Here is a 12342-nt window from a genome sequence, read left to right as displayed (position 1 = left end):
TTCAGAAGATTAACACAAACTGGCAAGCAAACTGTCCTGGTTTCAGCTGGGATAGAGTTAATTTATCTGGGGAGTGAGTGAGCAGCTGTGTGGTGCTTAGTTGCTGTATGGGGTTAAACCACAACAGGAGCAATCAGCCATTTTAGTTTAGGTGAGTAAAATAAAATCAAATCATTGTCATTTTTTTAATTTATTAGAATATACTCAGCACATAAAAAAGAGTTCTTATTACTGAGAACTGAACATCTAAAAAGAAAAATAATCCATCAACTAATCAATCCAGTCAGTCATGCACATTTCTGCATAATGCAGATTAATTCACTGCCTGTAAAAATGGACAGGATGGAGACAGAGAAGTTTAAATAAAACTTGATTTTTTTTTATGCACTGCAAAATCCCACTTCTAATACAAATAAAAATTTAGAAACAGCATAAAAAAATACAGAAAGCATATTCAAATCACTTTCAGTTCTTTCCAGTAGAACCAAAGCCACCTTCGCCACGTTCTGTATCATCTAGAACCTGAAAGACATCAAGTATAAGTTGGTTTAGTGTCTGAACTTGCCTTCTGTTTCTGTACAACAGATACTGTCTGTCGAAGAGGAAGGTATGTTTACTTGTAACAATAGCTACAATTGAGAAACTAAACCAAAACATTTTTAAGAGACATTTTAGAATGCCTTCTGTACAAGTTTAAACAAATCCCACACTGTAAGACAACTGTTTCTAGTATAATACTGAAGTGTTTCTCAAGTACCTGTTAACTCTGAAAACTACTAAAAAAACCCCATGTAAATGCATGCAAAACATCAAGATTTTTATTTGGGTACCAATGCTACTATGCAGTTTTAACACTGAAAGTAGTTTTAAAGTTAAGTATTTATCTAGACTGTAAGTTTCAGCTTATCTACAACTATCTTAAACTATTAATTACTAAAACCAGCAGAAATATTTTCTTCTGGCAACTTACTTGAACTTCTTCTAGCTCAGGATAGCAAATGCGCTCACAGATGAGCTGGGCGATCCTATCCCCTTTTTTAACTGCAATGAAGTTAAAGTATTATTAGTTCCTTCAAAAAAAGTGAACAATCAATATAAATTTTAGACAATCCCCTTTCAAGAGTATCAGAATGTGTTAAAGTGTAAACATTTACTTGAAACTTATTTAAGCAGATGTTAATAGTCCCACAAAAATACAGGCCAAGATAAACTTGTGCTTAGTCCTCTTCAGATGAAGTTTCAGCAGCAGTACCAGCTCAAGGTATCTCCCCCCATCCCTGCTGCCATACTGGGGCATCTTGAGTGTCATTATTCATAAATACTGCAGAGATGGAGAGACAGCTGTATCATAGAATCATTTGGTTGGAAAAGACCTTTAAGATCATTGAGTCCAACAATACCTTTCCACTACTGAACCATGTCTCCAAGCACCTTGTCTACCCGTCTATTAAATACCTCCAGGGATTGGGACTTCACCACTTCCCTGGGTAGCCTGTTCCAGTGCCTGAGAACCCTTTCAGTGAAGGAATTTTTCCTAATATCCAATGTAAACCTACCCTGGCACAACCTGAGGCTGTTTCCTCTCCCCCATCACTTATTACTTGGGCGAAGATACCAATACCCACCTCGCTACACCTTCCGTTCAGGTAGTTGTAGCAGGTGATAAGGTCTCCCCTCAGCCTCCTCTTCTCCAGGCTAAACAACCCCAGTTCTCTCAGATGCTCCTCATCAGAATTGTGCTCCAGACCCCTCACAAGCTTCACTGCCCTTCTCTGGACACGCTCCAGCACCTTAATGTCCTTCTTGTAGTGAGGGGCCCAAAACTGAACATAGTATTTGAGGTGCGGCCTCACCAATGTAAAGTACAATGTATGTATAATGTGGTTCTTTTTTGTGAACTCGACCCAGGAACTCATTTCTCTGGGGAGAAAAAAAACCATGAACTGATAACAGGAAAACAAAATTTCTGATTACCCAATCTGTTCACAGAACTTCTACAAGACGCTTGCACTGTGAAGTTGCACAAAAGGCTGCAAAAACACTGGCAATATTGTAACTGGGTCCTGAGGCTTATAACTGACTGACTGCAGAATGACAGCATGATAAAGGGAAAATTGTATCTTTATTATTTATGTTTCCCAGGATTCTGGAGAAATTTTTATCTCAAATACTGCTCAGGTAATTTTTTTTTTTCTGAGCAAGAATGAGACTTGATACAAAGTTGCACTTCAGTACAGCTCATTGACTCTAAAGCTTAGCTAAGCAGGATTTTTCGTTTGTTCTGGTTTTGCCATGGCGGTGTGGGTTTTTTCAGGGTTTGCTACCTAATTTGCTAGGATTGTAACCTTTGGGTGTTTCCTTGAAAGGATGTTGTTAAGTTTCCATGTTTTTGTTAATTATAAGAAGAAAAATGTTCTCGCCTAATTCTAACTCTTCCTGGACTTCTGAAGAAAAATTAGTCTCTTACTTCCAGTCAGGTAGCTGAAAACAGGCTCCACCAACTTAACGCTTACCTTCAAAAGTCTCCTTGCCAAAGTTGAAGAGTACCACACCAACATTTCCCCTGTAATCCTCATCAATAACACCAGCTGTCATAAGGAAGAATTAAGAGGGATATCCAGTTAATAAATGTTGTCAGTATAAGCAGATAAGGTTTAGATTAGTAGACAATTGCAGTATCTCATATTGACATGCTTTACATTCCTCATGCACAATTAAACTATATATATGAAAATACTTGAAATATCTAAAAATGCTAATCAATCTTGCAAAAAGAACTCAAAAAACACCATCTGTGGTGGGTTGACCCTGGCTGGATACCAGGTGCCCACCAAAGCCACTCTCTCACTCCCCTCCTCAATTGGAGAGGGGAGAGAAAATACAATGAAAAGTTTGTGGGTCAAGATAAGGACAGGGAGAGATCATTCACCAATTAGTCATGGGCAAAACAGACCTGACTTGGGGAAAATAGCTTAATTTATTGTCAATCAAATCAGAGTAGGGTAATGAGAAATAAAACCTAAATCTTAAAACACCTTCCCCCCACTCCTACAGAATCACAGAATCACAGAATCACAGAATCGTAAGGGTTGGAAGGGACCTCAGGAGATCATCTAGTCCAACCCCCCTGCTAAAGCAGGCTCACCTAGAGCATGCTACACAGGACTTCATCCAGGCGGGCTTTGAATATCTCCAGAGAAGGAGACTCCACAACCTCCCTGGGCAGCCTGTTCCAGTGCTCTGCCACCCTCAGAGTGAAGAAGTTCTTCCTCATATTCAACTGAAACCTCTCGTGTTTCAGTTTGCATCCATTGCCCCTAGTCCTGTCGCTGGACACCACTGCAAACAGACTGCTTCCGTCCTCTTGACTTCCGCCCTTAAGATATTTGTATGCGTTGATGAGATCCCCTCTCAGTCTTCTCTTCTTCAGGCTGAACAAGCCCAACTCTCTCAGCCTTTCCTCGTAGGGGAGATGCCCACTCCCGATTCCTCTACCTCCTCCCCACACAGTGGCACAGGGAATGGGGGTTGCAGTCAGTTCATCACATGCTGGCTCTGCCACTCCTTCCTCCTCCCTACTCCACTGTGGGGTCCCTCCCACGGCAGACAGTCCTCCATGAACTTCTCCAATGTGAGTGCTTCCCATGGGCTGCAGTTCTTCACGAACTGCTCCAGCGTGGGTCTGTCCTCTCCATAGGGTGCAGTCTTTCAGGAACAGCCTGTTCCAGCATGGGTCCCCTGTGGGGTCACAAGTCCTGCCAGCAAACCTGCTCCAGTCTGGGCTCCTCTCTCCATGGGTCCACAGGTCCTGCCAGGAGCTTGCTCCCAGCACGGGCTTCCCATGGGGTCACAGCCTCCTTTGGGCATGCGCCTGCTCCCTGGTCCTCCCTGGGCTGCAGGTAGATACCTGCTCCACTTCTAACCCCCATAGGTCTTTACCATGGGCTGCAGAGGAATCTCTCCTCTGGTGCACCTCCTTCTTCACTGGCTGTGGTGTCTGCAGAGCTGTTCCTCTCATGTATTCTCACTCCTCTCTCCAGCTGCAAAATGTGCACTTCCTCCCCCCTCCCCCCCCTTCCTTCTTCAATATGTTATCACAGAGGTACTACTACTGTCACTGATGGGCTCGGCCTTGGCCACTGGCAGGTCCCTCTTGGAGCCGGCTGGCATTGGCTGTCGGACACAGGGGAAGCTTCTGGCAGCTTCCTGCAGAAGTGACCCCTGTAGCCCCCCGCTACCAAAACCTTGCCACCCAAACCCAATACACCATCACATATCAAGAAGTGTTTTACCACTGTATTACTAATTTTAGTTGTAATACCCCATGTGAAATCAAGACAGCTGTACCAAATTCAGGCTCCATTTGTTCTGCTAACTACAGCTCTTTGAGTGTCAAGCAAAAATCTGTTCTTAACTCTAACATTTTATTTGAGAACTATGGATTTGCACAGATCCAAATCCCGTATCTCAGGCAGGGCAACAGAACTAAAGCTTTAAGGAATTGATTGTCATTTGGCTACATTTGGGTGTAAATACTGTAAAACAAGCTGGCTCTTATAGTTTACATAACTGTATTAACTTCATAGCTCAGAAGATTATCTACCAATACACATTAAAATAATCATGTTCTGCTTCTTTGGGATTTTTCTCTCAGATACAGGAAGTGTATTTCCAGTACAAAAACTGGAGCTTGGGCTTACTTGTGGACCAAAGTATGTATTTTGAAGTCTACTTGCACAAATAATTCAAATACTAAAACTACATGCCATTCCAAGACATTCCTAGCTAGACTCATACAAAGTATTACCTTTAGAGATTATAAACATCAGAGACAATTGTAGTATGACTATACCACTGAAGAATAGAAAACTGAGGGTTTTTTCCCTTAGTTCCCTCAGCTGTGCGAAAATATTGCAGTACATATGGTCCATAGTTACTGTACAATCTCTGCACTCGTTCTAGTGTGAATACAGCTCTTTTTTCCTTGTAATGTTATGGGTTAATCCAAGCACATTTCTGAACAACTTTCCAATTAAGGTGCTAGTAACACTGGGAGTATCCCCTCAGTTCTGAAAATTCATAAAAGCATGCAGTTCTCAAATTGACTCACTAGTATTTAACTCCATGCGATTGCTTAAAGGGACCCTAATTACAGGGCACTGTCAAAAGTAACAGTGAACAAAACATAGGGGTTGCTGTGCATGAATGTTCTCCAGAATACAAAAAAAAAATATTAAAAATTCTTGAATGTAGCATTCAGTTCAGTTGGGTTGGAGAGCTTGATGTACTGAAGCTACATGTACAGGTCCTGTACTGTTTATTTGGTTTAGGTTAGACCATCTTGCAGAGAGTCAACTATGCATCAGTTAAATTGAGAATCACAATACATCACTTATATTGGTGATCACAGAGCTTTCTTGCACAATTTCTACCACAGTTCAGTGTTGCAATTCAATACTTAAAATATTAAAAATCAAATCCTATACATGTGTCAAGTGTATAAGCAAAAAAGGCTGAACTATAAAACCGTAACATGAAAATTTTGCCTTCTTACTTCTAGCAAGGTACTATTCCTTCCTCCTTTTTAAACTATCAGATAATCTAGAGCCCTTACGTAATTGCTAAAGCAAGGGTGACACAAAGCATTAGCTAAAGAGTGCTACGCAAATAATTTTCTGTTTTATACAATAGTGGACACTGAGTCCATGCATTACTATGCAGTTGCATTACAAAGACAGATTCAACAAACTTGTAATGGCAGCACAAGTAATTTTAAGCACCACTCAAGTTCTGCAGTCAGTTGCCCATTAATTTGGTGTACTTGTTCACATGAGTCAATCAGCTGGAGAGCTGAAAGCCAGAATTTCATATTTGGCTCATAAAATTATGTACTTATGTACATAAATGCATATAAAAAGATCATTAGCTTTTTGGATAAATTCTTAATTTGACAAACCATTCTCAAGTGTTTCTGTACAGCTAAGACAACATTTTTCTAGACTATATGCTGGGATAGATACCACTATGCATTAGGGATTGATAATGGAATTTGCTAATTTACCATAACAAGTGCTAGTTTTATTTCTGTTATAATACAGTATTCTGCTCTGCTATAACACAATACTCAGAACTGATTAATACAGATTACTAATTCTATTTAGATGGAGATTATGCTTTTATATATATAAAATGTACCAATCAAAGTAGTTATGGTTAGATTTATACATGCAAGAAACTCTTTTTTGCTGGAATTACCCGAAGAAAATTTATAAAACAGAACAACATGGGCTACTTAAAGTAATTCTAAATTACCTTTTTGGCCTTCATATCTCTGACAGAAAGCAAGTTTATTTCTATGTAATGAAAAAAAAAAGTTGTACTTCATGTATTGGTTAGTGCTTAACCACAAATGAAGCTTTTTGATCTATCAGATGTTGCTGCTGTTTTCTGGGAGAGGAAAAAAAAAAAAGTATCTAAACCTTAAGTTTGTATTGGGGTAACTGGACCTTAATGGCATGTGAGTACTTCTATCCTTTTTCAAAACCCAACCCTGTTTTTTGGCTGCAAAGGGATATTATAAAGGATCTATACTGATTTACAAATTAATGTAGTCAGATGTCTTCCCTGACCTTTAAACAATAGCATTAGCACAATCTCAGCTTTATGTATAGAGACTAAAATTTATTTTATAAGTATTTGTTGAAAAGGGTGTAATTTAAACAGGTACTTCTATGAACAGATACCAAATTCTTTTGATCACCTATTTGACTACTGCTAGAGACTGGATCTCTACGATTTGAAAACTGTCTGATAAGATGGAAAAGACTGATGAGTATTTCTGTGGCTGAACTGAAGTCAGCAACACTGAAAGCTTTAATCACTCGTATTATTTACTAGACGGGAGAAAAACCCCTCTCACTAAAACACCCTAATTTTCTAAGCTTAGTTATAAAGTAAACACCTTGTAATGGTTCTAGAGATTGTATTGGATGTATTTTCTAAGAGGCAAGAATTGCACTTCCTGCACGCTTCCGAGGATGAAAGCTTTCCAGAGGATGCAGAGAAGAGCAGGCTTCTTCCTTAAAAGCATACCCAATACAAACAGAACTTGTAATTAGACTTGAAGTTATGTATTAAGAAAATAACATTTAAAAATATTCTGTGGCCAAAACAATTAGTCTAATGCTGTGCTGAGTGATTGAAACACTGCCAAAGCCATGATAATTTCAAATTCCATTAAAGGCACAGCTGGGTAAAGATTTTGTGAAATGAATTCCCTACCAATCCCTTTCTCTTTAAATCTATTATACTTCCACTGACATTGTCTTACTGAGTTTAACCACCATGTGGATTTTGAGTTCAAACTACACTATTTGTATCAAATAATATATGATCCTTGGAAGATATGTTCCAGGAAGATTTGACCAGTTTTGACCTTCTGTATAGGACCACAAACTCACTCTATATAACTGCGTATGGCAAAACACGTTAACATCCTTGGCATTCTGTTATTCTGGAACAGCAAGTTGAAATAATTATATACATTGCTGAGGATTAAGGCACTTTTCTAAATTATGTGTATTGGGTGGAAATCATCTAAGTCATTTTTGGAAAAATCATGCATTGGAATTGGCAGTCTGACATTCTGTCTTACTCCGTCAGAAGTTTGGCACATCACTTGTTGGGAAAGCATCCACACATAGCAGATGTGAATTCTGAACATATTCATGCATGATCCCAATTTTTCTTCCTGACCCTTGGGACTTCTGGCAATGTATTTTTACTTAAATGGATCATGTCCTCATTGTGACAAAAGGACTGCTGCAATACAAGTTAAAATTATGCAACAACTGTTTTGTTTTGGTTTTTTTCAAGAAGTAGTCCTCTGCTATCTGTCAGAAATAGCTTTTACTCATGGTTTGTCAACTGTCAGCTTTTTTAAAATCTGAACATAGGTCATCCTGCTAAGCACTTCTGGTTCCCTTCTGGTATTTTCTAGTTTAACTTTCAGATTGAAAAGACTGTTACAGAGCATATGTACTTTCTCATATAAACAAAAAAATTATTTTAGAAGTGTCACTTTAAAGACCCACACTATAGGAGCCCACGTATACTACCGTGAGTCATAGGGGTGTAGAGAATCTTTGATTCCCATCTTAGTGCTCTTTTGTATGTTGCCCAGCACCACTTAAAAAACCTTAGTGTAACAGGCATGCAAGAATCAATTCTTATTTAAGACAAAGCCCAAGTGACCCAAAGCTGGCACAGCTGCTCCCCTTTAACCTCTGGTATCAGAACTGTATCACAGGCGCAGCCAGACTTTGGTATGCCATAAAGCAGACAGAATAAAGTAGCTCTGCAGCAGCTCTAAATTTTACTGGGAATTGCTTTGCTTTTTGGCTGGCTTGGCATCAGGAAGAGAAGGATGCCCAGAGTCACCCTTCCTCACCCCTAGAGCCGAACCTCTAAGAAAGTAAAGGCTGAGTACCAATTTCTAAGTAGCCTCTCGTTTAACACTGGGGATACACACTGAAGAGAAACCCCCCCTTAACTGCCCCCCTCCCCTCCCCGCAAAACCTAGCGAAAAGGCCTCAACTTTTCAGCACACTTTTCTTGTCAACTTCCATTATGACTCAAATTATAATGTGCTTGCAAAAATGTGCTCTCTCTCTCAGCCACCCAGCACTTTTGAAAATAGTTCTTTAGGTCATTACATCAGAAATGTAGGGTTTGGTTCTTTTGCTACAATCTATTGGCAGGAAAACCAACTGCTTAGGGCTTTAGGAGGCAGAAAACATTTTATTTAACTTAGAACTGTATTCTTGTACAATTAGAACAACGTAGTAACATATTTAGTGCTAATTAAATTGCTGTGGTTACAGCTGTGCTCAGAATAAATCCACAATAATCTTAGTGGTGAGAACCTCTGTGCAACATAGATTCCATTTTATAATACCATACTTGGAGAATCTGTCTGTGCTCTGATCAGCCCTGTTGCAAAACTGGAATTGAACCTTCAACATTATTTACTTCATGTCATAGTTATAGAGATACGGCAAAAGGACAGTGAGGCTTTCATGAAGGCTTCTGATTACAGATATGCCTACAATAATTGTTTTTGAAGAGATATCTGTGAATTTCTAATCAAGATTAAAGAAAAGCTCAAAATATTTTACAAAACCACCCTGTCCAGAACAAATCTGTTGATAGTACTTAACAAAAAAAACCAGTAAATATCTGTAGAAAGTGGCATTTTGTTTTATTTCTGTTTCAAAAAGTCAATTAATGTACAGTTACGAGTTTAAATTTCATTTGCTTTTCCTGATTTGTTACATTTTCATCAGTAAGAGTAAACTAAAGCTCTTTTGATCGTAATAATAAATTCTACCCACAGTAATGATGTATTCCAGTGCTTTCTATCATTCCTTTTGAATATAATTACTACATATTCTCTGCATAAAAGAATATCTGTATGTTAATGATTTAACTCCTTCAGATCTTAGACTAGACTGAAAAGAATCACACGCAGGTCTTTAGTCAAATGGAGCAAGCAGAATGTAGAAAGTCATCTCTAAAGCCTAAACTGAAAAATAACATCTATGCCAGGCATTGCCTACAAAAGTACAATACAGTTATTATTTTAAAAAATCAGTAATACTTTTATAATTCAGCAGGTTTTAAAATAATTGACGCACTGGCTCTCTGTTACCCAGTTATGTCCTTTTGCCAGACTACCAATGAAGCAAGATTTTACAAAGTCTTAGTAAAAAGAACAAAAATCTTACCGCCAACATCTATGAAGTGCTTTGCAGCTAAACCAGAACGCGGTGCTAGAAACAAGAAATTTTTTGTAAGTATAATAATTTATTTATTTTAAAACTCTTACACAGTATTTATACATTAGATAGTGCATTTGCAGAGAGTTGTGGAAGCAAGAACTGCTTCCACAGTCTAAAAGAAACATGGTTTTACAGGAACTACTGTAAGTGTTAATGTATATATTAAACAAAATAACAGCTGCTACAGGCTACAATAAAATTGCAATCTTTAAGTGATACAAGCATATCTTTGTTTAGACCACCAATTGCAGAGTAGGTTTCTCCAGTAAGGCAGTTGGAGCAGACAATGACTGTCTAATCTTGGTTTATTTTTGGTGGCTACCACTGGTTTGGAATAATCTCAAAAGACTATTAGGTTAATCTATTCAAGTTACAACAGCAGACAGTATTTGGCGAGCAATTTACTAATATTATACACAGATAAATTAAATTATGCGCAGGGGTTTTTTTTACTTACCTTGGCCTAATTTGATGAGGTGCTAAAATGTTAGCTCTCTTCACAATTTTGAGTGGGATAAGAGAAATACACATGCATTCTCCTTTTAGATGAAGGGTCACAGCAAACTCTGATAATGCTCTTCCACTAGAGTGGTTATTTATTTTTTTACTTGAAGAATTTATACATAATTCAGAAAAAGAATGCGCAAAAATATCTCATACAGGTTCTCTCAAGTATTCTGTCACAAGAAGTTGTCAAACTGTACTACAATAGCGCTCTTACTTCAGGGTTCATTTTTAAACATCCAGGGGTGTATTTTCTCTATGTTCATTACTTATTGGTCTTTGTAATTTGAATTTTGAAACTGCAGATAAATAATGAATATTGCATAGCCTATAAAGTTGTATGCAGATTATGAAAATTTTTGCTAATCATCTTTTTGTCATTAGACATACACCAAACCTCAAATCTATTTGACAAGAAACATCTATTGCAAGGCTTAATAAATCACACAGCCACGTGAGACCTCCTTTTTGTGTAGACTAATTCTGAAGGCTTTAGGCAGAATCTAAATGTGAAGATGGTGTCAAATCTGTTCTACAATGAATCTGCAGTTTTTTCATAACCTGTTTACTCACCTACTCGACCATAGCATCCAGCAGGAAGTGCAATTTGAATGTCTGTTTTCACTACAGCCTTTTCCATGGGTGGTATCACACAGTCATAGGCACTACATTAAAGAAACACTAGTTTATAAAGAACACTTTGAAAATTTTCTTTTCTGTAACTTCAGGTACAAAATTACCCAAAATTATTCTTGCTGGGAATTTATACCATGAAATTTATAAAACAAATATTTACAGATTGCAAAATCTAATGCAGACTCTAAAACACAAGATATTCCCATCTTGATGCTGCTAGCTTAAGATTTCAGTAGTGTCCTTTGAACAGCACAGTCTTAAGATTCCTAGTTTTACTTTTTTTTTTAACTGGTAAGATAGACAAAAAATACAAGTTTAACTTTAAATTAACCAGTAAGTGAATGGGATTGTGCAATTTCTGTTCAAAGGGAGAAACTTTAAGGATAATACACTCTTCTGATTAAGCTTTCTGCAGCAGGTGAACTAGTTGTAATCAAAAATAATAATCTATTAAGTTAAATTTGGGTTTTTTTCTGAGCAGGTCAGAAGTTCACAATTCACATGATTCTGTTGGGAACTGCAAACTAGGGAGGTCTTAAGAACCTTCTCTTGTGTAAGGCAAGTGTATCTTGGCCTTGACGAAGAACTGATTTTTAAACACTGGGAAGCACTGAAAGGTTTTTTATGAAATGGACTTTTTCCAGGTGTGCAGTGCAGCACTGGAACAAGAAAAAAACCAACCCAGTAAGACAAAAGGAATACAAAGGAAAACTGTCAAGTGTAGTGAAGCAAAGCTTCAGGAAGGAAGTCAGGTAGGCGAAGGAAGAAAAAGACAGGCTGATTATTCTAAGTAATAATAAAAAAGGGAAGCTAGAGGCAGTCGGAGTGGAGTTCAGATATAGCTAGTGATTGTGTTTGATCATGGAAGTACCACGCAAACAACCACAAGCCTAGCTGCAGATATTCCTGAACGTAGTGAAAACCTTGGAACAACCGTTATTATCAGTTCAAGCAAACCAAAATCTAAGTTTGTACAGCAACACACATGGCTTCCAGCTAGGACCATTATCAAACCACCACAACTTCCTGTGGCAGGCAGCACCCAACAGCCATGAGGAAAGAAAAGCCTAAGCGCTGGCAGGGAGCGCCCACGTGTGCTACCATTTTTCTTTTTTTTGTTTCAATAGGAAGACACCTAGGCAATGCTGGCGCCAACAGCAACTCAGGCTGATGTGTCAAGCCTGACTTTTGGCCAACGGCTGCATCGCTACCTGATGAAATCGGTGCTACAGCATGACCAGACCACAGATCTCCCGAAATTAAGGGAGGGGGATGGAGGAGCAAGGGAGCTAACGGACAGGCCAGCTCTGGCCTCCTCTTCTGCAGGGCGGGGGGCCTCGGCTCAGCAAAAGGACCCCCCTCA

The 12342-nt window shown here is 38.6% G+C and overlaps 1 protein-coding gene across 1 annotated transcript in view; it reads right to left on the bottom strand.

The window, feature by feature from the left end:
• Positions 1 to 402: 402 nt before the first annotated feature.
• Positions 403 to 12342, bottom strand: part of DUT (deoxyuridine triphosphatase) — a 13240-nt gene continuing 1300 nt past the window's right edge. Inside the window, exons 2-6 of the mRNA XM_009644015.2 lie at positions 10917 to 11008; positions 9786 to 9830; positions 2514 to 2588; positions 971 to 1041; positions 403 to 522 (exon numbers count right to left, since the gene is read on the bottom strand). Coding sequence (XP_009642310.2) covers positions 466 to 522; positions 971 to 1041; positions 2514 to 2588; positions 9786 to 9830; positions 10917 to 11008 — 340 coding nt within the window. The 3' untranslated portion in view covers positions 403 to 465. The remainder of the gene's footprint in view (positions 523 to 970; positions 1042 to 2513; positions 2589 to 9785; positions 9831 to 10916; positions 11009 to 12342) is intronic.

This window comes from Egretta garzetta, unplaced genomic scaffold, assembly GCF_000687185.1.
Source record: "Egretta garzetta isolate BGI_Z169 unplaced genomic scaffold, ASM68718v1 scaffold287, whole genome shotgun sequence".
Taxonomy (NCBI): domain Eukaryota; kingdom Metazoa; phylum Chordata; class Aves; order Pelecaniformes; family Ardeidae; genus Egretta; species Egretta garzetta.
This window is presented reverse-complemented; position numbering and strand designations above follow the sequence as displayed.